This window comes from Chiloscyllium plagiosum, unplaced genomic scaffold (assembly GCF_037043375.1).
Source record: "Chiloscyllium plagiosum isolate Xiang-an unplaced genomic scaffold, Cpla_swu_hap1 HiC_scaffold_17, whole genome shotgun sequence".
NCBI lineage: Eukaryota > Metazoa > Chordata > Chondrichthyes > Orectolobiformes > Hemiscylliidae > Chiloscyllium > Chiloscyllium plagiosum.
The window spans coordinates 55,055,227-55,082,559 of NW_028270155.1; the positions used below are offsets into that span (position 1 = coordinate 55,055,227).

Here is a 27,333-nt window from a genome sequence, read left to right on the forward strand (position 1 = left end):
TAGACAGTGTAGATGGTAGTCTATCAATATCTCATTGTAATTTTATGTTAACTGAATATGTAATGTAAGCAAATGTAATGTTGTCCATTTTGGACCAAAGAAAAGAGTAGACCAGGATATTTTCTAGATGGTACAAAGTTAAATACAGTAGATGTTCAATCAGACTTAGGGTTCAAGTGTGTAAATCTTTAAAATGTGACAAACCGGTACAGAGAATAATCCAGGAAAGCTACTAGAATGTTGGCTTTTATATCTAGAGGACTTGAGTATAAGAATGCAGAAGGTATGCTGCAGTTGTGCAAAATCCTGGTTAGATCCCATGGAGTACTGAGAGCAGATCTGGGCACCACACCTTAGGGATATATTGGCTTCAGAAGCAATACAGTGTAGGGTTACAACAATGATAAAATAAAAGAAGTGCGGATATTGTAAATCAGAAGCAAAAACAGAATTTACTGAAAAAGCTTCAGTAGGTCTGGCAGGAACTGTTCTGAGGAAGAGTCACCGGATCCAAAATGTTAACTTTGATTTCTCTTTGCAGATGCTGAGTTGCTGAGTTTTTCCAGCAACTTCTGTTTTTGAAACAAAAATGATACTTGGATTTCATGAATTGAGCTAAGTAGAACGATTATACAAATTAAGCCTGCTTTCTCTAGAATTTCGATGGTTAAGGGCTGATCTGATCAAAACTTTTGAGATATTAGAAAAACAAAAATAGATAAAGATAAACTATTTCCACTAGTTGGGGATTCTAGAACAAGGGAGCATAATCTGAAAATAAAGGCCCAAGACCATTTAGGAGAGATGTTAAGAAGCACTTCTACACCTAAATGGTTGATGTTTGGAACTTTTCCACAAACTGTATTAGATGCAGGATCAGTTGGTAATTTTAAAGCTGAGAAAGATCAACCAAAGATATTAAAGGAAATGGGCCAAAAGTAGTTAGGCCCAGGGGAGAACCCATAATCTGTGATTCACTGAAGTTAAGGCAGACCTAGGGAAAGCATATGCTATATATACTCGAGTAATAGTCCATCGCATGTAGAAGTCGCTCCCTATTTTTGGCCAAAAACTCCGGAATTTTCCATCCACCTTGTGTAAAAGCCGGCCCTCATTCTTCGCAGATAACAGATCAACATTAATGAGTCAAGCTATTTTTCTGTAGATAAATGTCACAATGAGGAAATGTTTTTTTCGTGCTATTCTGTGATTTGATGTACAATTCATACCAATTTAGTGCACAAGAGTCAGGTGACTATCAACTTCATGGAATGCAGTGATATACCTAATTGAGGTTTTGAAATTGCTTTATTTTGTGTAAAAGTGACCTCCAGAAAATAACAAAAAACATGCAGCAGCATTTAAACTTAGTTATTGAAGTTGCAGAGAAGACAAATAACTGTGTAGTAGTAAGAGAATTTTGTTTTGGAGAAACTTGAGAGATTGGCAAAAGATATTGAACCAACTCCAGACAATGTTAAAACGAAAGTGTGTCTACAGGTAAACCTAGCAAGTGGGCACAGTTGGAGGAAAAAGTTGCTGTGGGTACTTGAAAATCATCGAAATAGGAAGTGTGTTAGTCGTGAAGCCATTCAAATCCACACAAAACGAGTCGAAAAAAGATGGAATTTCAGATTTTAAGGCTGGATGGTGTACAAGTTTCATGAGAGAGCATGATTTAGTATTTCAGCACAGAACTAAAATTGCACAAAAGTTGCCTGCTGAACTAGAAAAGATTTTCTAGTTTCACCAGTTTATAAACAGAAATCAGCAGAAGGAAAGCTACAAGTTATTGTGCATTGGAAACATGGATGAAACGACATGCCAGAGAATCAAACAGTGAAGCAAAAAGGAGAAAAAAAACAGTATTGGTGAGAACCATTGGCCATGAGAAAAGTAGATTTACTTTATTTCAGTCTTGTATGGCTGATGGCACTAAGTTAAAACCAATGTCTGTTTTTAAGAGAGAAATTTTGCCAAAGGAAATGTCGTCCATATGCATCCACGAGGCTAGATGAATGTAGAAAATGGATGAAGGAATTTTGGAATTTATGACCTGGTGGACTATGCACAGAAAAGATTTTGCTCGTTTGGGGTCAGCTTAGATCGCATCTAATGAAGAATGTTGTTGATAACATCTGATCGCATAACATTGAAGTAGCTGACGTTCTTGGTGGAGTTACTAGTGTTTTGCAACCAATAGATGTTGGTATCAATAAGCCATTTAAGGACATGATGAGAAAGAAGTGGAATAACTGGATGCATGATGGAGAAAAAAACATACGCAAAAGGAGGCGGTATGCGAATTCTATCACTACCACTGATCTTTACATTGTTGATTCATGAAAGGAAATTAAAGCTGACCGTTTTCAAATCATTGAAGAAATGCGAAATTTGGAATGCATTGAATGGTACAGAGGCCAATTATCTATGGGATGATTATAGATGAAGAAGAGGATGATGTGCTACCGTTAACTATGGACAGCAAGGGTGTAGAGGATCCTGATGATTATGAAGCTTTTTTCGGTATTGTAGATGTTGAACAGTGATTTTGCAGGATTTTAATGAACTTTTTGTATTTGACATGTTTAAGATGTAACATCTACTAGTAGTTGTGATTTTAAAGCTGTATTATATTTCTCCTTCACTTTCTGTATGTATAAATAAAAGCTTACTACTGTTAACTTATTTTTGTTTCTATTGTCTTTATCTGGTAATTACAGTAATTTGTTGTGGGTTTTTATCTTTATTTGTTTAATGATCAGCTGAGCTTCTGCCAATGATACAGTGCGAATTTCAAAAGTAGTATCCATTTAAGTCGACCCTATAAATTTACCCTTGAAAACTAGTCTTAAAAAAAATTCAACTATCACTCTTAGTATATATGGTAATTGCGCAAAATTGAACGTAGATCAGATGATTGTCAGAATATAAAGAATGGTGCTGAGAATTAATCAAGGTGAAATCTGGAGAATGAAATTGGAGTATAAGAGGAGGCAAGCTGGAAATAGAAGGTAAGAATTTTTCCTTTCTAAAAAGGAAAAAAAGTGAGAGTTGGTCCTATAGATATTGAGAATAGTGGGTTAATAGTAGGTAATACAGAAATGGTGGATGAAATTAATAAATATTTTGCTTCTCTTCACCACAGAAAATACAAAAATAGTTCTAAATCAATAGGTGAAAGGAAGAACAGAGCTGGGTATTTATAAAAACTCAAGGTAATTGGGAAGAACCAGTAGGATTTTGTGAAGAGGGAAACCTGATTACTCCTTCAAAAGAACTCCAATAACTTGGTTAATGTAGATAAAGGAGAGCATGTTCATGTAATGTACATGAATTTCAAGAAGGTGCCACAGAAAAGGTTATTGTGCAAAATAAGAGCTCATTCTATAAAAGGCAATGTACTAGCATGGATATAAGATTGACTGATTGCAAAAAACTCTGTATAAGTGAATCTTTTTCTGTCAGAATGTGACAAGTTGAGTCCCACAGGAGTCTCTGATTGGACTCAGTATTTAACATTTTATTTCAATTACCTTCAATTGTGATGGCATGACAGCTAAATTTCCTGATTACCTAAAGATAGATAAGAAAGTATATTGTGAGGAAATGCAGATGGATATTGGTAGGTTGTGAGTGGACAAAGATCTGATACAGCATTATATAAGAAAATATGAATTAATTCACTATGGCAGGAAGAATGAAAGAGCAGAGTATGGAGAATGTAGAAATCCAAGGAGCAGATGGACCTAGATATTCTATGCATGAGTCACAAAAGTTTAGTACACAGGTTTAATGAGAAATCAAGACGATGAATAGAATGTTAGCCTTTTGTTATTTTTATATTCAATTCCACATAATAATGTTCTGTTTAAGTTTGGCAGTATAGTGGTGAGACTGCATCTCTTGTACTGTGCACAGTTATAGCTTCCTTATTTGCAGAAGGATGTAAATGTCATGGAATCATAGAGACATATAGCATGGAAACAGACCCTTCGGTTGAATCTGTCCATGCTGATCAGATATCTTAAATTAATCTAGTCCCATTTGCCAGCATTTGGCCCATATCGCCCTCAACCCTTCCTATTCATATACCCATTCAGTTGCCTTTTTAAATATTGTAATTTTATCTGCCTCCACCACTTCTCTAGAAATTCATTCCATATACGCACCACCCTCAGCATGAAAAAGTTGCCCCTTTCGGTCCCTTTCAAGTCTTTCCCCTCTCACCTTAAACCTTTGCCCTATAGCTTTGGACTCCCTTACCCTGAGAAGACCTCGGCTGTTCACCCTGTCTGTGCCCCTCATGATTTTATCATGATGCTGCAGCCTATTCAGCCTCTTCCTTTAGCTGAAACTCTCCAACTCTGGCAACATCCTTTATAAATCTTTTCAGAACCCTTTCAAGTTTAACAAGATCCTTCCGGTAGCTGGGAGACCAGAACTGAATGCTGTATTCCAAAAGTGGCCTATCCAATATCCTCTACAACCACAACACGGTGGGCGGCACGGTGGCACAGTGGTTAGCACTGCTGCCTCACAGCGCCTGAGACCCGGGTTCAATTCCTGCCTCAGGCGACTGACTGTGTGGAGTTTGCACGTTCTCCCCGTGTCTGCGTGGGTTTCCTCCGGGTGCTCCGGTTTCCTCCCACAGTCCAAAAGATGTGCAGGGTCAGGTGAATTGGCCATGCTAAATTGCCCGTAGTGTTAGGTAAGGGGTAAATGTAGGGGTATGGGTGGGTTTCGCTTCGGCGGGTCGGTGTGGACTTGTTGGGCCGAAGGGCCTGTTTCCACACTGTAATGTAATCTAATCTAAACACGGCCTCCCAACATCGATACTCAATAAAGGTAAGCGTACCAAACTCTGCTTTCATTATCCTGTCTACCTGCAATTCCACTTTCAAGGAACTATGAACCTGCACTCTAAGGTCTCTTTGTTCGGCAACATGCCCCCAGAACCTTACCATTAAATGTATAAGTTCTGCCCTGATTGCTTTACCAAAATGCAGCACCTCGCATTTAACTAAATTAAACTCCATTTGCCATTCTTCAGCCCATCTGATTAAGATCCCATTGTACTCTAAGGTAACCTTCTTGGGTGTCTTCTATACCACGACAAATTTACTAACCATGGGTGCTGGCAGGTGTGACTAGATTGGGTTGGGATATCTGGTCATCATGGATGGGTTGGACCGAAGGATCTGTTTCCATGCTGTACATCTCTAGGACTCTATGACTATGGTTCACATCCAAATTATTGATATAAATGACAAAAAGCTGTGGATCCAGCACCAATCCTTGTGGCACAGCGCTGGCTACTGTTTCAACCTAAAAGTCATCCTTTTAGAACAGATATGGGAAGAAATTATTTTTGGAGGCTGTGATTTTAAAACACTGTCCTAAGGTAATAGATGCAGTTTGATACAGAACTGAGAGGAGACCAAGTAGTTTAGATATTCAAGCTGTCAGTGAGTTGATTTGTTCTCACTCTTAGTCCTGCTCTCATTCCCACATGCTCACTCATGTGCTCTCTCTATTCAAACAATTTGAACAAAAAACTAACTGCTAGTTCAAGTCAAGAACTAATTTAGATTAGCTTCAAATAGAGGATTGCCACTGTTAATAGCAACGTGATTTCATCGCCAAAAATAAAAATATGCAGAAAAGTCACCTCACACCACTCCTTTTGGGTTGGATTCTATGCAGACTTTTGTGTCTTTTTGACTATAATTTACACGCATAATATTTCTTTTATGAAAAGATGTGCCTCATCTGTCTTATCCATCCTATGTGCGAATGAGTATATATGTTTGGATTTAAAAGGAGTTGAAGTTTGCATTTAATCACTTGTTTTTGCCACATGCTACAGGATATGTTTGCTTAAAAAAAAAAGCATCCTTGTTCAACGAAACCTGGTGTAAGTTTATTTTCACTTAGTGGTCGGTCAGGCATTGAACAATTCACACTCTCTTGGATGGCTATATTTCACACTTGTAATGATTTTGTGAAATCATGGCAATTGATTTCAGCAGACTACTCCCACCAGTTCACTTAACCAGCCTATAGTTTCTGTTACATCCCCATCTTCATGTTGTCACACACTCATGTGCGTTATTTGGTCTCTTCCTCCACATCATCAATATAATTTGTAAATAGTTGAAGCTCTATTAATGAATCCTGCAACTTTCCACTAGTCGCAGCTTGCCAGTTTAAAAGTGTCTGACATATCCCTACACTTCCTGCTTTGCCTGTTAACCAACCCTCAAACAACATTAATACCCCCAACTCCATGAGCCCTGAACTCATGACATTCAGATGTGGAAAACACTTCTCGGCTTCCTAAAATTGCTAGCACTGCTGCCAGCACTGTATCTGGTCAGTAATGTAAGTTTTAATCTATGATAATATTTTGTCTGATGGGTTAAAAAGAAACATAACTTCTGGATCTACTAAAGTAAAATAATCCTGAATTTTCTTTTTCAGGTATATTTGGTCGGTTACTACTTTGCATTCAGATATTGTCCTGATGGTAAGCACGTTGAATACAGAGAAGGAAGCAGAACCCCACATGAGGGCACTGTTGAATTGATCAGTGTAGATGTACACAAAGGAGCTGGTAAGACCTTGCATGTAGCGATCCATTTTTGTGTTGTATTAATTTCTATATTCCTGTTGTTCGAACAGCCCTTCAACTTTTACTGCATTCCTACGTTTTCTAGCTGATCTTGAAGATTGCGTGAACTACCCAAATAGGCTCGGTGGTGGTCCCCAAATGCTTATTTCTGTAAATTATTTCTAAATCTTGATTTCTGAGGGTGTTGATGCAAGACAAAATTTAACCAGCCTATAGTTTCTGTTTCATTTTATTAATTAAATATAAAATAGTGATAATACCTTACTGATTAGCTTCCCTACTGCTTTTTCTTTAGTGATTGTTATTGCACTTATGTCCTGTTACCATTTTTCCTCTTGATTTATTATTTTTGGAATGCTCCTAGACTCCTCTGCCATGAAGACTGATCCAAAGTATTTATTCAACTCCCATTTGCCACTTGCTGGTTTCCTATTGTTATTTCCCCAGCCTCATTTCTTTAATAGGCCTATGTTCACTTTAGTCTCTCTTCTTTTTTTACGTTTAAATAAATTCTTGCTGTTCATCTTGATATTTCTATTGCAAGTTTACCCTCAAAGTTTATTTTCTACCTTTGTTGTTTTTTTTAAAGTTTCCCATTTCTGGCTACTTCTAATCTTCACTACATTGTTTTTGTTTTTTCTTTAAATTTGATGGTATCCTTGACTTCCCTGCTTAACCGTAGTTGGCTTATCCCCTTCCTAACATCCTCCTTTCTCTGGGGATATATATTTATGAGCTATGAACTATTTTCTTTAAAATTTGCCATTATTCATAACAGTCTTGGCTAAATTCCTTTCTCAGCCTACTCGAGCCAACTCTGCTCTGTTTAAGTTTAGCACAGTTATTTCTGACCTGAGTTTCTTCCTGTCAAACTGAACACTAAATTTTATTATGTTATGGTCACTTTTTCTAAGGGATCTTCTACTTTGAGTTCATTTATTAAATCTGTCTGATTACATATCACCAGGTCCTTTGCCTGATCTCTGGTTGGATCCACAACATTGTAGGAAACTCTCAAATGTATTCTGAATTCTTCTTTGTGGCTACTTCTGCCAATCTTCAATTATCCCAGTCTTTATGAAGGCTAAGTCACCTATGATTTTAAAGTGCTACCATTTTTACATGCTGTCTTTATCATCTGATTTATTCAAAAACAGACAAGTTCAGGAAAGTGGTGGAAGAGGATTGTAAAAGAAGTGTACGATCAAATTAAAATTACAAATCAATAAACCATTCCTATGTTAACATGATTTGGAGATGCCGGTGTTGGACTGGGGTCTACAAAGTTAAAAATCACACAACACCAGGTTATAGTCCAACAGGTTTAATTGGAAGCACACTAGCTTTCGGAGCGACGCTCCTTCATCAGATGATAGTGGAGGGCTCGATTGTAACACAGAATTTATAGCAAAAATTTACAGTGTGATGTAACTGAAATTATACATTGAAAAATTGATTGTCTGTTAACAGACAATCTGCACCCTCTCCAAAGCTTCCACATCTTTCCTAAAGTGAGGCGACCAGAACTGCACACAGTACTCCAACTGTGGCCTAACCAAAGTCCTGTACAGCTGCAACATCACTTCACGACTCTTGAATTCAATCCCTCTGCTAATGAACGATAATACTCCATAGGCCTTCTTACAAACTCTATCCACCTGAGTGGCAACCTTCAAAGATCTATGTACATAGACCCCAAGATCCCTCTGTTCCTCCACCTGACTAAGAACCCTACCATTAACCCTGTATTCCGCATTCTTATTTGTTCTTCCAAAATGGACAACCTCACACTTGGCAGGGTTGAACTCCATCTGCCACTCCTCAGCCTAGCTCTGCATCATATCTAAGTCCCTCTGCAGCCGACAACAGCCCTCCTCACTGTCCACAACTCCACCTATCTTCGTATCATCTGCAAATTTACTGACCCACCCTTCGACTCCCTCATCTAAGTCATTAATAAAAATTACAAACAGCAGAGGACCCAGAACTGATCCCTGCGGAACTCCACTTGTAACTGGGCTCCAGGCTGAATATTTACCATCTACCACCACTCTCTGCCTTTGACCGGTTAGCCAGTTTTCTATCCAATTGGCCAAATTTCCCTCTATCCCATGCCTCCTGACTTTCCGCATAAGCCTACCATGGGGAACCTTATCAAATGCCTTACTAAAATCCATGTACACTACATCCACTGCTCTACCCTCATCCACATGCTTGGTCACCTCCTCGAAGAATTCAATAAGACTTGTAAGGCAAGACCTACCCTTCACAAATTCGTGCTGGCTGTCCCTAATCAAGCAGTGTCTTTCCAGATACTCATAAATCCTATCCCTCAGTACCCTTTCCATTACTTTGCCGACCACAGAAGTAAGACTAACAGGCCTGTAATTCCCGGGGTTATCCCTATTCCCTTTTTTGAACAGGGGCACAACATTCGCTACTCTCCATTCCCCTGGTACCACCCCCGTTGCCAGTGAAGACGAGAAGATCATTGCCAACGGTACTGCAATTTCCTCTCTTGCTTCCCACATAATCCTAGGATATATCCCGTCAGGCCCGGGGGACTTGTCTATCCTCAAGTTGTTCAAAATGTCCAACACATCTTCCTTCCTAACAGGTATCTCTTCTAGCTTACCAGTCCATTTCACACTCTCCTCTTCTACAATACGGTCCCTCTCGTTCGTAAATACTGAAGAGAAGTACTTGTTCAAGACCTCTCCTATCTCTTCCGACTCAATACACAGTCTCCCACTACTGTCCTTGATCGGACCTACCCTCCTCCTCGTCATTCTCAGGTTTCTCACATACGCATAAAATGCCTTGGGGTTATCCTTGATCCTATCTGCCAACGATTTTTCATGCCCTCTCTTAGTTCTCCTAATCCCTTTCTTCAGGTCCCTTCTGGCTATCCTGTATCCCTCCACTGCTCTGTCTGAATCCTGTTTCCTCAACCTTATGTAAGCCTCCTTCTTCCTCTTTACCAGACATTCAACCTCTCTCGTCAACCAAGGCTCCCTCACACGACCATTTCTTTCCTGCCTGATAGGTACATACATATCATGGACACGTCGTATCTGCTCTTTGAAAAAGTTCCACATTTCCACCACATCCTTCCCTGACAGCCTATGCTCCCAACGTATGCTCCTCAAATCCTGCCTTACAACATCGTAATTTCCCTTCCCCCAATTATAAAATCTACCTTGTTGTGCGCACCTATCTCTCTCCATAACCAAGGTGAAAGTCACAGAATTGTGGTCACCATCACCAAAATGTTCACCCACTAACAAGCCCACCACTTGTCCCGGTTCATTACCGAGTACCAAATCCAATATGGCCCCCCTCTGGTTGGACAATCTACATACTGCGTTAGAAAAGCTTCCTGGACACACTGCACAAACACCGCCCCATCCAATCTACTTGATCTAAAGAGCTTCCAATCAATATTTGGGAAGTTGAAGTCGCCCATGACTACGACCCTGTGGCTTCTGCACCTTTCCAAAATCTGTTTCTCCACATCTCTGCTGCTATTGGGGGGCCTATAGTAAACACTCTGTTGTCATGCGACTAGTCTGACTGTCACTACTGGATGAGCCTGGGAGTTCAAAGGTGCATAACTCTGCATCCCTCTCCCTGATAACTCTAAATTTGAATCAGCCACTTTCTGATTTCAGCTTGGGTGTCATATGTGTCCAAGATGGAAGCCAACACCCAGTATTTCCATCCCTGTATCCATCTGGTTTCTCCCTTACCTCAGCTTCTTGTTGCTGAAAGCTCAACTGTGCCTTTAACTCTCAGCTTAATAATTTCAGTGCACATTTGACTTTTGTTATCCTGAAGTAATCAAAAACCTACTGCCCATGTTCAACTCACACCAAGTTCTGTTTATCAAAGGTCCACATGTACATGGATAAATGTCCAGTTCCGATTAAACAAAAGATAGTTTTTTAAAAAAATCAATCATCTTTGATTTTGAATCTTTCTGTGGCCTTGCCCCTCCCAGCTTTAATATCCTCCATCCTTTCATCTTCTCCAATTCTTGTCCTTTGAGCAGTTGGGATTACTTAATTTACCTTTTTGAGGTCAAGGTCTTATGTTTTAGGAATCCATCTAACCTCTCCATCTCTCTGCTGCTCTTTCATATAAGAGGTTCTTTAAATCCTGTTATGATCATGTAGTTCATGGCTGAGTACCAGGTTATATTCCTGTAACGTGTCTTGCAATGTTTTTTGCTGTGTTAAGGTTCAATATTAATATAAATTACTGATTGTACTTAATCACTGTGCCAGGGTCACTTGTGGGGCAAGTGAGTGTATGGTTTTCAGATAACATTGTTGCCTACTGTGTGATTTAACACTAGAGTCAATTGAACAAGTTTCTATAGTTATTAGACACACACAATCATTCAGTTGTCTGAGTAGTGTAGCCTTATGAGATGTATAGAGAAGGACCAAGGACAGTACTGGCATAAGAAAACTCTGAAAGCAAAAGTCAGAATTGAAGCACGCTTTTGCTTAACTTTGGATGTCTACCTTGAAAGATAAATCTTAGTTTTTTTTTGTTCAGTAAATTGTTGTATAATTATTCGTAACAGATTTTAGTAAACTAGATTCCAAGTCATTAATGGAATGTTTGGGAATAAGTTCTATCTATTAATGGGAAAGCAAATGTAAACATTGAAACTGTGGCAGTGAGAAATCGTACTAGGAAAGGTATGCCTACATCATTCACTTGGCTAATGTATTTAACTAGTTATTTCTGAACCTCTGTTTGGGTGTGTTAATTTCCCTAAAGGAATATTTATAGAGTTTGTGCATGTAAAATTTAGTTTGCTGCAGTTTGTAGGTTAAACCAGTCTTGTGCAATGCAGAGGAAAGAAGAATTAAGAATGAAAATGAGTCTTGCCTGTTTATAGATTTGCAGACACTGCAAAACATGTCAAGACATTAACCATCTTCAGATTTAAACACATCATGTGCCGTAATCTTTGACAGTTGGAGGTTATTACTTAGCTAAGTTTTTCTTTGTTATCCTCCTAAAATACTGCAAGTTCCATTATTCTATGTATTTTTCTTTAACAGTAGTTCATGGATTAACAAAGTAAGCAAATTCATGTATATGTTATAGGACCTTCCAGACGTAGTGATCTTGAAACACTGGGCTACTGCATGTTGAAGGCGTTGTGTGGTTCCTTGCCATGGTCTGATAATGTTGATTATCCCAACTCTGTCATGGAAACAAAACAGAAGTGAGTGAGTGTATATATTTATGTAATAACGTGCACAATCTAAATGTTGCATATATGCAATTTAAGATTGTCGTCAGTTGTACTTGAGCATGGCAAATAACAGTCAAATTTAAGATTGCACTATTTGAGGAAACTACAGTGGTTTACAAATTAGTGTTGTATGGTGAAATATCGAAGTGGTTTGATAAAGGTTTCAAATGCTAGTATATTCAAGAACCAGGAGCATTTTAAAACCATGTTGTCACCATAAATGATAGTGTGATGAGTGTTGTGCAGGAGGAAGATTTCAACTTTTTATTTATTTTGTTTATAAAGTTAATGCCCCTCAGTTCTTTTTTAAAAGGAGGACGCTGGTAAATTAAATGATGCTTAGAATGTGAGACTTGATGGAAAATTAGGATTTGAAAGTTACCATCCAAAACATTTAAGTTTAAATGATTGGAATAGTTACTTTGGCTGACATCAATGCATTGTGTGCCTCCCCCCAGTCCACCCATTCCGTTCTTCCTCCTATTCTCAGCATTTTGTTCAGGTGCCTTGAAAGTTGCAGTGGAACGAATATAAATGCTTAACAAATTCACCTGAAATACCTATGCTATTTTAGCAAGAGTGTGAATTTTTTTTTGATAAAATGGTTAAATCATCCACTCAAATAGCAAAGGAGGAATTTCAGATGAACACAAGAAATATTTCTGCCTGTTCTGCAATTTCATTTCATGGCCAGATAGGAGATCATCTGACTTGAGGGTGTGAGAGGAACTGAAAAACAGGATAAAATCATTTTAAACTGAAATAAAAATATACGGTCATTGCTTACTGTGCTTGAAAATTACGTAGTTGCTGAAGGTGACAGTATTTGAGGGTGCTTTTATAAGCCTTGGTTCTGGTAAGGTTCATGTATTTAAAACGTTCAGCTGCACTTTCAAATTTGTTTTTTTTTAACTTGTATTCCTCTACTAATTAGGGAGGACGATGGTGACCTGAATGACTAAGTTAGGGCCTAGGGGAGCATCATACTGAGAAGTGTGACAGTTTTGATCTCTCCGTGGTGAGCTGGCACAAATTTGATGGGCCAAATGGCCGTCTCCTCCTTTGCCATGAACGGCTAACTCTAAATTCAGGGTCTGTCTTGCTATCAGTCATTTTAATTTAACAAAAATCTGCTGTTTTGCACACCCACTCCCAAACTATGCATTAGCCCTAAAGGGAGGCAGCCTTAATGACATTTTGCAGTTGATTTAGAATTTCATCAATCTGGAGGAGTTAAAACATTAATCATCAATGAAGTTCAATGAATTAATTGACACTCAAGGCATGTCCTCCAAATTGAACCTCAAGCACTTTACGCACTGGGATTTCTTCAAGGAAATATTTTCAATGGATTTACAAAACTTTATAGAAATAGCATCAGATAAGAATGCTTAACGAAGTACGGGTTGGTTGTCACCTGACAAATGGAGCATCTGCAAGTGGAGAGAACTGGCTAGATAATCTCTGGTTTGCCATTTTGTCTGCCTTTGGCTATAAAAATTAACAGGAATCTTTCTTGGCAGAAAGATAGAGAGATTTGCCCCATTTTATCTTTTTTGTAAAGGTAATCCATTAGCACAGCACTATATTGGAGTAAACCAAAGACTTATAGACTGTACTGTTAACCATTTTTCTGGTTGTGGGCTATATTTTAATGTGACTTCACCTTGTCAAAACTAGCTCATTTTTTTGCGGTCTTCACAGTAAGTCAGAGAATGTATTAATTAAAAAGACACAGAATAATTTATATTGTCATTTGACAGTACAGAGTTGAGTACTGCTGAAAAGCAATGAAATTTGTTGAAGTCTTTTGTCTTGCAAATTGTTTTGATGAGTGCTAAGTAAAGCTTTGACAATGGTTTTTGTTTTAGCAATAATCTATTATTTTGCTGAAGTGAAGGACCCTACATGGCTACAAAATATAACACAAATTTTGTGTTTCATGGTGAATTTAAAGATAAATTCAAAGATTAATTGTATTTCAGACTGGAGATTGGAATCCCAATATTGAGAGAGGTTAATTGAAAGCCTGCAAAAACTGTCTCCCTGTTCTTGATTATATGTTCTTGATTAGCTTTTTTTTCCTCCACAGAAATTAATTCTGCTTCTCCATACTTGAGACAGATGCATATGTAGTATTTGATGTGTTGAACAAGATGTTTATGTAGACATTAATATTTATAATATGGATTTAATTTTAAAACTGATTTACTCATTTTTGGGGTTTCTTTGTTAGATACAAAGCTGACCTACCAAGTCTTTTCAAGTACTGTTCTGGGAAAAGAAAGTTTCCAGGTAATATTAATTCGAGTTTTCAAGACACATATGTTATTTAATGTAAAATTAAATCTGCATGAATGTAATAAGAATGTTCAACATAAAAACCAATTACCAGCCTAGGTTTTTAGCTTGTGAGATTATCATTTGGCTAACTGGACCCTTTCCAAATGTTTTGGGGGGAGGGTGGTGGTAGAGTGGAGGAAAGAATACTAAGAATGCAAAGTTCTAATTATGATTATTAAAACTGTAAATAAAAATGGAAGTACATAAATGACTATTTATTATTCTGTAATGTTCAAGTAAAATGCTGCAAAGCCTGTTGAATTTTGAACCTGAATTTTTATAATCTAATTTTCAATTATTTGGAAGTTTGAATATTACATATTTATTGTCAGAATCCAGTGCACACCAAGGAACAGATGATGTGTGCTTTAAGTGTTTCTGTGCACATTTCCAGATGATCTGGTTACAGTTTTTAAAATATACATCTTGGTAAATGTGACTTATGAACAATGGTTTCTGTTGTATCTACAAGCTTGCAAGTGGAATTCTCTTAGTGTTTACCATATTGCTGAGGAATTTGCCATGAACACTTTAATTAGGAAGCACATAGAGAACAAATCTACGTGAATTACTCTTTTCCATCTTGTGATTGAATCAATTTCAACAGGGTGAGAAGGCTTTGAAAAGTCTTTTGTTACTCTTTGATCCTCCGTTGTACTCTGCACAATACCCTCTCCTGGATCTACTTGCCTGGTTCAGGACATGAAATGTATAGAATCTCACTTAAAACCTTCTGTCGGCCCATTTACAATTTCCATTTAATTCTGTATTTATGTTAATTTTGTGGTACAGTTTGATTTTAGGCTGTGTTCTTATGTTGGATTTTCTCCCAATTTTTTTCAATTGTTTACTCTTTCAGGGATTATAATCCCACTGATGCCCATGGCTAAGTGTTTTATGTTCTACTTGGTTAAAAATCACACAACACCAGGTTATAGTCCAACAGGTTTAATTGGAAGCACACTAGCTTTCGGAGCGACGCTCCTTCATCAGGTGATTGTGGAGGGCTCGATCGTAACACATAATTTATAGCAAAAATTTGCAGTGTGATGTAACTGAAATTATACATTGAAGAATTGATGTATTGAAGATTCAATATATAATTTCAGTTACATCACACTGCAAATTTTTGCTATAAATTCTGTGTTACGATCGAGCCCTCCACAATCACCTAATGAAGGAGCGTCGCTCCGAAAGCTAGTGTGCTTCCAATTAAACCTGTTGGACTATAACCGGGTGTTGTGATTTTTAACTTTGTACACCCCAGTCCAACACCGGCATCTCCAAATTATGTTCTACTTGAGTCTTGACTGGCTGTTCTGACAGTCAAAAACTAGGTTGGCTTTTGACTGCTGTCACCATGCAGATATTCCAGAGAATACCAAGATTAATTATATTGTCCTGCTGAATGTTAAATCAGCACCAAGTAGGGAATCAAAACAAGATGTTCTTGGTTTGCACGGCTCAGTTCTTCACTCAGTTATTCAGCTGTCACGGAAGACTTTTATCCATTTGATTAGATCACACTTCATAACAGCAACACAGATATTTCTTTCTCTAAATAACTTAAAACTGAATTTACTTTTTATCATGGTATAAAGAATACTTATTTTTATATAGTGCCTGATTACCTAGCAAATGATCTCATATTACTTCGCAAGTTTTGTAGTACAATATTTGCAGTAACAACACATCAGCCTAACATCTATCATAAGACAATTATTGGGATCCATTATTAAACGTGTACTTTGGCTGATCATTATGATTATCTGATCCAACATGGATTCGTAAAGGGAAATCATGTTCTGATTCTGACTCTAATTAGAGCTCTTTGAGAGAATAACAGCAAAGTGGATAAAGGGAACCTTGGAGAAGTAGTGTAGTTGTATTTCCTAAAGACATTTAATAAAATGCCACATCAAAGGTTACTACACACTAGCACATGGTTTAGTGATAGTATATTATCATAAAGGGTTGGTCTACTAACTGAAACCAGAGCGTAGAGATAAATGGATCTTGTGCTTGATAAACTATAACTAATGGAACACCTTGGGGATCAGTGCTGCAAAGGTCATTGACTGCAGAGCTCCGCTGTCCTGCCATATCCAGGCATGAGTGGTGTCGACCATTAAACTACCAACAGAAGCAGGAGGCTCCACAAATGTCCCCATCTTCAAGAACAGGAGAGCCCAGTGAAAGATGAGGCTGAATTATTCACATCCGTCTACAGGTGGAATGTTGAGTTGATGATCTTGGTCTCTTGCTGAGGGTCTCTTACATTATAAATGCCACCTCTCAATTAATTTGATTAATTCCGCATGATATTAAGAAACAGCTGAAGGCACTGCGTACTGCAAAAGCTCTGGATCCTGACAACATTCCAACAATAGTACTGAAGATTGTGTCTCATACCTTCCAATGCCCCTCCCGTGCAGTTACAAGACTATTATCTACCTGGCAATGTGGCATGTTGCCCTGGAATATCCTGCCTACAAAATTAGGACAAATCCAAGCTAGCCAGTTTACCACTGTTAGGCTTCTCTTGATCAAGAAAGTGATGCAAAGGTCATTGTCCATACTATCAAGAGGCACAGTAATAACCTGCTCACTGACACTTGGTTTGTTTCTGCCAAAACCAATTAGCACCTGACCTCATTAAGTCTTTGTCTAAACATGGACAAAAGAGCTAAAGCCCGAAGGTGAGGAGAGAAGGATTGCTCTTGACAAGCTCTCGGAACACTGGAGGGTGTGGGAATTTAGGAAGTATGTGCATTGGTTGGAATCATACCCAATGCAAAATAGGACAGTACTACCTTCAGCTGCTTCATGAGTACCTTCCCTCCATCATAAGATCAGAAGTGGAGATGTTTGACTACAGTGTTCAGCCCTATTTGCAACTTAGATACTGAAGCAGCCTGTATTCATATGTATCAGCACCTTGATAGTATTCAGGTGTGGGTTAATAAGTTGCACGACACAAGTACCAGGCAACGACCATCTCCAACATACAGAATCTCATCATTTCCCTGTGGTGTTAACTGGCATATTACCATTGCTGAATCTTCCATAATCAATGTCCTGATTCAGTTGACTCAAAACTGAACTGGACTAGCAAATTAAATACTGTGGCCACAGCAGCAGGTCAGAGACCAAGAATTCTGTGGCAAGAACTCCCCTCCTAGCTCTCTAACCTTTGACTAATATCTACAAGACACAAGTCCATGTGTCGGAGAATACTCTTCATTTGCCTGAATGAGTGGAGTTCAAATAAAAATGCAATCTTCTTGAATGGCACCCCATCCATTACTTTGCAAATTCAGTCCCTTCACCATTATCACACTGGCTGCAGCCAGTGCACCAAGTACAAGGTGTACAGCAATTCATCACGACTTAGCACCTTCCAAACCCACAACCTCTGCCAACTAGGGTGACTGATGTATGCAAACACAATATCTGCACATTCACTTTCAAGCCACAAACCCCTTCCTAACAATACCTTAGATGTACCTAGAACCAGCACCTGTCATAGTTCAAAAAGATAGCTTAAGGGCAATAATGGTTGGCTTTGCCAATGAAACACTCAACCACTTATTTGTTTAAATACAGATTTAAGATTGTTTTAGAAGTACTTCCAATGCTTTTTGCCCTAACATAAAACAATTGTTGTAGATTCAAAGAGCAAACATAATTTGAGTAATTGTCCATTCACTGTCCTGCCTCCCTCCTGGAGTCCTCATGTCTTCAAATGTTTCTGTCATGTCGTAATCAGGACTGAATCCTGTTTCCAAAGTACAGTCTGATTTGATGAAGCTGCAGTATGTCTGATGTTTCCTGCCTCTGTCTACTGGTTTGTGAAGTTTGTTACATTAGCTTTATCAATTACTGTTCAGTGTTGGTTTGAATGTTAAGCATCCAGGCTGCAAAGACGCATAGACCTCTTTACAAGGTCGACGGCATGGTAGCTCAGTGGTTAGCACCACTGTCTCTCAGTGCCAGAGACCTGGGTTCAATTCCAACCTTGGGCAACTGTGTGTGTGGAGTTTGCACATTCTCCTGTGTCTGCATGGGTTTCCTCTGAGTGCTCTGGTTTCCTCTCTCAGTCCAAAGATGCACTGGTTAGGTGAATTGGCCATGCTGAATTGCCCATCGTGTTCAGGAATGTGTAGGCTAGGTGCATTAGTAAGGGGAAATATAGAGTAATAGGGGTAGGGAATGGGTCTAGGTGGGATACTCTTCGGAGGTTTGATGTGGATTTGTTGGGCTAAATGGCCTGTTTACACACTGTAAGACTTCGATGATTCTATGACTAACTTCAACAGCTTCAAAACATTTAGGGAATATCTGTTGCTTTCTTTCATCTGCAATATTCTGTCTATTGTAGATTTTAATCTCCTTCAAGGCGAATATTCATCATTTGTCTTCACTGATTAAGATTTTTCAATTTATCAGAGCCCTTCCTTTTGGGTATTGTTTTTTTAGTTTTGCTCTGATTTTACCTTTAAACCATTTCTTTGTATCATTATGTTTAACTCTGTACTTTGATTCCTTCAAACTTTGTCATCCCCAAAATTGTACCTTTGTTCATAATGTATTTGTGCATTTCATACTACTTGAGTACTCTGCAGCAATTAAAACTTGTATAAGTACCAAGGTCACCTCTTATTACAATGTTCACTCATTGACATGTAGTCATTTTAAACGTAATTCAATGTAGATTGGTGCATAATTATTTTAAAGTTTTCACATTGTTACGTAAGTGTAAGCTGCTTTTTGCCCTGTGCCTCAGTCTCAAACCAACTCTATAGCTACCCGTAGCCCTAGTCTTAGCTTAAACTCGCATTTTTTCTGTTTTTCCCCCTCATTCCCTCTCTTTGCTCATCTTATTCGTGAAACCTACCTCCTGCTCCCTCAACCCAATTCCCACTGAACCACTTTCTGACTGAATCTATTTGGGATGTTTTACTCAATTAACTGTGCTATTTAAGTTGGCCAAACTTTTTCCCAAGCTTGAAAGGCAGTTATTTCAATATAAAAGTTTTGTTTCTGAAATAATAGATATTTGTGTATAATGAAATGTTATGTTCCCTTCTGCTTATTAATTTTTAAATCAATTTTATTAACTTACAGAAGAACTGAAGAAATATTTGCAACAGGTCATGTCTCTACAATATGATGAGGAGCCTGATTATGAAGAACTAAGAAATCAATTTAAAAATGGCCTTGAAAGGCTGGGCATGTCACCTTATGACCCTCTGGATCTTATAACCACTAAATAAATTTTGTGTGCAGACGACTAGGTAATGTCAGTTTCCAGTTGAATTTTGACTGCTCAAAGTTGATTCTAGATATCTAGAGAGTTTCTGACACTTGTAGCATTGTACTCCTTTTTGAGCAGACAGTGACTCAAACAGACAGCAGTTTATTTTATTCCTTTCTCTGTGTTTTATTAAAGATCCTCCTTTACCCCTACACCTCAGAAGTAGTAACAGCTGTACCCAGTGTTCAATGCTGCTTGAGGGCTAGGGAAGGGCTACGCCGTTAGATGTCCCACTGATAATTCTCAGTCCTTGACCTAACCTTTGCAGGGTCTTTGCATCAAATCAGCACTTGAAAAGGCCTGATTAGCAAGATCTGAGCCTTCCCTCCCCAAGAAGGCTGGGGGCAATACTTCAAGGTGGAAGAGCCTAGTTCACTCTGGAAGTTGGTCCTTGTATCCCTTTTTCATTCGCACTATCAATTTTTTTGTTTGCCCTCAAAATTGATATTCATGCTTCCTACATTAGTTGACAAAGAGGCATAGGAGGGTGTTTGGTAAGTGTTACTGTTTTAAATTAAAGAGTAACTGAAGTTTTTGGTGCAATTGTAGAGATTATGCTTTGATTCTGAAATTTTCGGCAACAGTCCCTGAAAATGTTGTCAATTTTATATGAAGTATGTACAAAAGCAAAAGATTTTTTTAGGCCAGAAATCACACGGAATATTTTTAAACAATATCAACTTTTACATGGTCTTGCCAAGGTTTTGTATACGATACCTGAAACTTTGTGTACAGTCTAAGTTCCAAGGTATTGTCAGAATATTATGGGAATTAATCAGACTATTGCTTACTATGAAGAAATATGGATTTTAAAGTACTTGAGAAAAATTGGTTCTGCTTTTGTTAGAATGGTGGAGATTGACATGATTAGAGGTGTTTTAAAATATGAAGGAATGATCGTGAAATAGTAGAATTAAAGCGTGCCAAAGTTGAGAGGCCCAGAGCTTGATACAAGATTAAATGCAACAGATTAGAATATAGTGTTGAGAAGACCTTTTTATAAAGATAGGAAATACATTACCAGAATTGGTGATTAAACAGAAACTGTGTCAACATTTAAGACTACGTTCAGGTAATTGGTTGAAAGCCATGGAAAGTATGTTAAAAGAACATAAGAACACAGCAGGCGTGTAGAATTAGGACCGCAATTGATGTAAAATGTAAATTATCTGTTTCTATTCTCAATTTTGTTGTGTCAATGGTTTTGAATGCTACACCGGGGCAGTTCTGTGCCTATGCAAGTAATTGCTGGAAACAGGCAGAAAATCCAAATGTAAGTAAGTTGACTCTTCAGTCTATTTGGTCTTGGCTAAGCTATTATCAAGAGTCTATTGTTTGGGGTAATTTTGTTTTGATATGTTTTGATGCTAAATTGATGCCAGTAATTGAGAAATGTGTTTGGGTTATCAGTGAATCCAGTTTCTTTACAGAAGACCATGCCTGCCCTAAATAAATAACTGAAGTAGGAATACAGACTTACTTTCTCCCATGTCGCAATAAAACCATTGACTGCTGCCAAGTGCAAAGCTTTAGTGACATTAGTGGTATTCTCAGAGTGGCAGACTACTGTGTTATGCACTCAAACTAACATTTTGAATTTTTTTTCTCCACAGATCTGAACAATCAGTAACCCACTGTGAGATCAGTGTTAACATATTGAGTCGATTTTAAAGCCTATGCCTTGAAAGATGCACTTTTTTTTTGACATCATGTTTTTTATAGCTCTTTAGCAATAGTTCCATGGTTAAATGTTTTTTTTTTGGAAGAAAAGTGTGTGCTTGTGTGTATTTCAGATTTCCAGGTTTATATTTGGTGTTTTAAATAAAATTGAATGGTAATTTAGAGGTGTTTTTTAAACTGGAATTCTTATGCTGTTTCTTACCCGTGGTATTTTGCTCTTATTTTGATCATTGTTCTAATTGTGATCCCATAGTGGCAACTGATTATCTCTATTATTCCCACCCTCCTCAATAAACTTGTGATGCTTTTATCTATAAATAAACAATTTAAATAGTCAGCAAGCTCTTGCATGAGCTAGATTTGTTTCTGCAAACAGAGAACTATTGCAGAAATCAAAGACAGTTTTGACAGTTTACATCTTCATTGAAATTGGTTATGATAGCTCTTTTGGCAAATACTTCTAACCCATGTTGTTAGTTATCTTTATGAATATAATCTGTTTAAGTTGAATCAAGTTTATCTGAATGTATTTTGTGATGAAACACAGGTGTAGCAGCATCTGTGGAGAGAAAACAGAGTTAACATTTCAGGCCCAGTGACCTTTCTTTAGAACTCCAGTTCTGGAGAAGGGTCTCCTTAACTCTGCTTTCTCTCCACTGATGCTCCCAGACCTGCTGTGTTTTTCCAGAAATTTCTGTCTTTGTTCCTGATTTACAACATCCACAGTTCTTTGAGGTTTTTTATATTTTGTGAACACTGTTTTAATATGCCGAATTGCTTGTACTGTGAAATTTGTCTTCCAAATAGTTTCAAGTATTATCCATTTGGTTTTGGTTGGGGCAATTTGCCATTAATCATTAGAAAACTGTCTGAAGTTATAACTTGTTTGCCATGTGTTTGATGAAAGGGAATAATAACTTTAATGTGAAAAGACAACATCTCAAATCCCCGAGAATAGTTACTACCCTTATGAGTTCTATTACAGATCCAAGTCTACTGGAATTTGGAGAGCTCATGTATATGTTCCGTACTTCTATCCAAGAGCACCTGAAGTCAACATCTGTAAGATAAAAATCATTCAACCCAAAATACTTAACTCCGATTAGAGCAGATTATTCAGAGAATTGTAAATACAAGGTTAACAGACATTATAAAGCATTCAAAACACATTTTTAATGAGACCCATCCAATGATGTCTGGAGGTTTATGGCTGCTGGCATTATGGCATTGTTGTTTTGGCATTTAAGGTATGCCGTTGCACCATATAAATGACTTATTCCAAAGGCTGGCCCTTTATTTGATGGGATATTATGTTTTCCTTTCTGTCTCCTTTCCTGTCAGACCAGTTTTCTTCTAGTTCAAGTATGCTATGTCGTGATTCACATTCAGTAAATTTCTAAATTCCTTCTCTATTTTGTAACTGTAACATGAGGTTATCGCAGATTTTGTTAGCTTATTAATAGACTTCAGCATTACTAGCTTTTTCATCTTTTTGGGATCTGAGTTTTATTCCAACTTAGATTGCAGGAATGCAGTCTTCTCTTTATCTATTACCATTTAGGTAAAAGTAATGTCACCAATTTCACAGGTGAATGTAGACTCCTCTCTAATCAGAGCGTCACCACACCTCAGGCAAAGGAGAGATTGCGAAGGGGAGTCCTTCATGATAACTTCAGCCAATTGGCAATGAAGAATGATGCCAACAGAATGAAATTGTACCATAAGGATATTGTACTATAAATCGAGCCCTGCTATTCCCAAAATCTTACCAAATGTTAAAATTCTTTTAAGGTAAGCATATTTACCTGACTTTCAGATCAAGACTGATAGAAATCCCAGAACAGATTTCTGTACTAAACCAGAATTATTTGTTATCAGTAATTAGACTAAAGCTCCAAATAAATAGATAGAAACCCTTGGCATAAAGCGTTAGCTAAAACTCTAATTCCTTTATAAAATCCTCCTCATATGTGCACAAACAAATAGGAAAAATAGATTATTGGTAGAAGTAGATAAAACTGGAAAGTCATTTCAGTATCTTTGCTTCCTAATTCCAGATTGGAAATGCTTCTATTTTTATCTAGGTCTCTGGTGTTCACTTGTCTTTCTGTCAAAGCTTACACTGATTTACAAGAAATATACTTGACTGATTTACTTGGAAAGTGTCTTAGCAGACAGTGTCTGATCAGTTTCAATTTACCAATTGAAAAGTCTCAGCTCACAGTAATTGGTTTTCTTTTAAACTGTGAGGTTTTACTGCAAAGAACACGCAGCTTCTCCTTGGGAAACAGCACAGCCTTCTATGTATATTTCTATCTGTAATTTATTTGGTGTTCTAATCTACTCCGTTAGCTAAGAACCAATCAGCTTTAATTGTAAATAATTCCTCAGCTTCTGATTGACTGACTGACTGTCCACAGACATGAGTTCACAGTAGTTATTGAACTCCATATTGTGACATTAGAATTGGATTTAATTGTCACATACTCAAGAACAAAGCACAATGTACAGTGAAACATGTACAGTATCACCACACAAGGTGCCATCTTAAGTGCAAAGAACCAGGTACAAATCTTTTATGAAAATAGATTAGGTACAAAAATAGAAATAAAGCAAAAAGCTAAAAGTTCTACATTACGGTTCTTAGTATAAATTAGGAAGATAAAAGAAATAAAGTTAAACTTTACAGTCCTTCTATAGCCTGCAGTGTCTCCACCCTGTGAGCTTTACACACGTGGTCTTGCTGTCCCCACACTACTGGGCTCAAGATCTGTGACATGCTGACCACACCAGGCCCTAGTCTGTCTGCCGCTTTGCTCTAGCCCTGCGATCATGCAGACAAATTGGTTAAAAAGCATTTGTATAGAAACAGTTCTTTTCCTTGCAGCCTATAGTTTTTAAGGGCACCAAGACATGGTCCTCACGTAATGGATTTTATAATAGGATTTGTCTTGGGCAATCCACTTGAGATACCACACTAGTGTTTCAAAGAAATTGACATGATGCCTAGCTAAATGCAGATTGGATATTTTCTGAACACTGAAAATATGTCAGTTATTTGCGCTGGTGCAAGAATTCAGGGTGAAGTGTAATGATGGATAAAGTTAGATGCATTACTGATTTTAACATCACTAATTTTGAAGGTCCCACTGACAGTAGTACTCACAGTAGCTTGTTCTGTAACATGACTCCCCTGAAAATTGGCAAGGATGCAATACAGGTGTAATTCATAAAAATAATACAAATACAATTGTTTAGCAAGTCCTTTGAGAAATTGCATCAGTATTCCTTTTGATATGTTTAATTTCTCCAATTGGACTTGGTTCAAGCACCTTAATTGATATTTGTATCCAAACTCTGTAGACCATGCAGATTATGCAAGAGCAGCAAATATAGTTCCTTGCTGATGATACATAAATGCTAACACTCCAGGAGTACTACTATTAAAAGAGCTAACAGGAGTCAAGCCCGGCCACATAGTATCCTATAAGTATCGCTTGAAAGAAGCATCACAAATGAAACTAGCAACCACAAGTTTGTGATCTGCATCTTTTCACCATTGTTTACAAAGAAAAGTTTATATTGCAAATGTCAAGATCAGCAATTCAATTTAAAAAAAACAAGTTATTAAATCATAATGAGGCAAGCAGCTAATGCAGTTACTTTACTTGGTATCAATTGATAATGAAGGGCTAGAGTTTATGTTTTAATGCAAATATAAATTCATGATAGTCATACAGCATGGAAACATCCTTCAGTCTAACTAGTCTATGCTGTCCAATTCCCAAGCTAAACTACAGATTGTTCTGCTATAACACGGCCTGCTGTATAGAAAATTGAGCTGTACAAGATTGCTAGAAAATTGCTATACCTGCTCAGTAGAAAGTTCACGTTTTCCAAACAGCGTCCACAATTTTGTCAATCGTGTTGACAAAACGCACATTATAGCAGAACAATCTGTATCCCATATCCCTCCAAGTCAAGTGTTTTTTTAAATGTTATGACTGAACCTACATCCACCACTTCCTCTGATAGTTCATTCCACCCTTGAACCACTCTCAGTATAAGTTGTCTCTCTTGTCCTTTTTAAGACTTTCTCCTCTCATCTTAAAAATATGCCCTGTAGTTTTCAACTCGCCCACCCTGGGAAAAGACCCTTGTTATTCACCTTAGCTATGTCCCTCATGATTTTTTATAAACCTCTAAGGTCACCCCTCAACCTCCTAGCCTCCAATGAAAAGGTCACAGCCTTTTATTTTTATAACTCAAGCCCTCCAATCCTGGCAATATTCTGGTCAATCGTTTATGAAGCCTCTCCAATTTAATAGTATCCTTCCTATAGCAGGGTGACCAGAACTGCGCACACTACTCCAGAAGAGGCCTCACCAATGTCCTGTGCAACCTCACCATGATGTCAGAGCTCCTACACTCAATGGTCTGAACAATGAAGGCAAGAATTTTAAATGCTGCCTTAATCACATGTCTACCTGTGACACAAATTTCAAAGAAATATGTAGCTGAATGCCTAGGTGTCACTGTTCTACAACATTATCCAGGGCCCTACCAGTAATTGTATAGGTCCTTAGTTTGTTTTTACCAAAATGCAATATCTGCCACTCCTCAGCCCATTGACCTAATTGATCAAGATCTCTGTGTACTGTTGGATAACCTTCTTCACTGTCCACTATGCCACCAATTTTGGTGTCATCCACAAATTTATTAATTGTGCCTCTTATATAAATGATTTGGATGAGAATATATGACAAACAAATGTGGACCTAGAGCCAAACCCTGTGGAATATCACTGGTCACAGGCTTCCAGTCAAAAAAAAACAACTTCTACAACCCTCTGTCTCTGATCATGAAGCTAATTTTGTATCCAGTTGGCAAGCTGACCCTGTATCCCATGTGATCTAACTTTAGTGCTCCATGGTGCACTGATTAGTAAAGTCCATGTACACATCTACAACTCTGCCCTCCTCAATTCTTGGTTACTTCCTCAAGAATGCAATTAAGTTTGTCAGACATGATCTGCCTCTCAAAACCAGACTATCCCTAATTAGTCCTTGTCTCTCGAAATGTATGTAAATTCTATCTTTCAGAATCTTCTCCAAACCGCCGATGTCATGTTCACATCTGTAGTTCTGAGGCTTCTCCTTACAGCCTGCCTTAAATAAAAGAACAACATTAGCCATGTTCCAGTTGTCCAGCATCTCTCCTGTGGTTAGATATAAGTATTTCTGGTAGGAGCCTTGTAATGTCTTCCCTAACTTTCCATGATGTCCTAGGGTATATTTGATCAGGACCTGGAGATTTATCCATCTTTATGTTTTCTTAAGACATCCAACACATAATCCTCTGCAAAGGATTGCCCTTTGAAATTCAAAATGCCACCATGTGTAGGCAATGCATTTTTTTATCTTTATCAGCTGTTAACCAGCTAAATGGTGTCTTATTGTTGCAGAAAATGAATGAAAGCTGAATACAATTTTTAGAATTAAAGAACTGACTTTAACAGCATATTACAAATGTTTATATAAAAATAGTTGGGGATTATTTTATGTGAATGTGTACATCAGTATCCAGGATGGATCACAACTGTGCCAAGGCAACAATGTATTATTTCCGTAGAACTTAGAGAACTGGAAAAACATTCCATCATGCTCCACTATGTGTGATTATTTCAAACTTATGGGTACAACAAAACAATGGCGTGTCAGCAGAAAACATCATATATTAGTTCCTGCGAAAGACCAAAATGTGTGAAGCTGAGTGGCCACCTCCAAGGCAATAGCTGTAATGAGTGCATAGCACCAACCCATAAGGAAGAGAATGAACATGCTGAAACAAAACTATCTATGGAATTCATACCATCGATTGGTTATGGACTTAATAAAACTCAACATTAAAAATAAGCACTACTGCACTTAGGTGGTAGTGTGGGGATTAAAAAAAAAGAAAAAAAACTGGAAATTTAAAAGAAAAATAAAATAAACAGGAGTATCTATGAAAAAAAAATAAACAGGGGAAATTTGATTCGTGCACCTTGTGTATCTCACCGACACACCCACACCATGGGTGCTA

General features: G+C 37.8%; 1 protein-coding gene across 3 annotated transcripts in view; it reads left to right on the forward strand.

Moving 5' to 3' along the window:
- The window catches only part of vrk3 (VRK serine/threonine kinase 3), a 52,188-nt gene extending 25,273 nt beyond the window's left edge, over positions 1-26,915 (forward strand). For all 3 annotated transcript variants that reach the window (XM_087995930.1, XM_087995928.1, XM_087995929.1), the window contains exons 10-14: positions 6,484-6,616; positions 11,759-11,879; positions 14,146-14,204; positions 19,380-19,549; positions 21,183-26,915. In XM_087995930.1, the coding sequence (XP_087852056.1) occupies positions 6,484-6,616; positions 11,759-11,879; positions 14,146-14,204; positions 19,380-19,528 (462 nt within the window). In that variant the 3' untranslated portion in view covers positions 19,529-19,549; positions 21,183-26,915. The remainder of the gene's footprint in view (positions 1-6,483; positions 6,617-11,758; positions 11,880-14,145; positions 14,205-19,379; positions 19,550-21,182) is intronic.
- Positions 26,916-27,333: the final 418 nt, after the last annotated feature.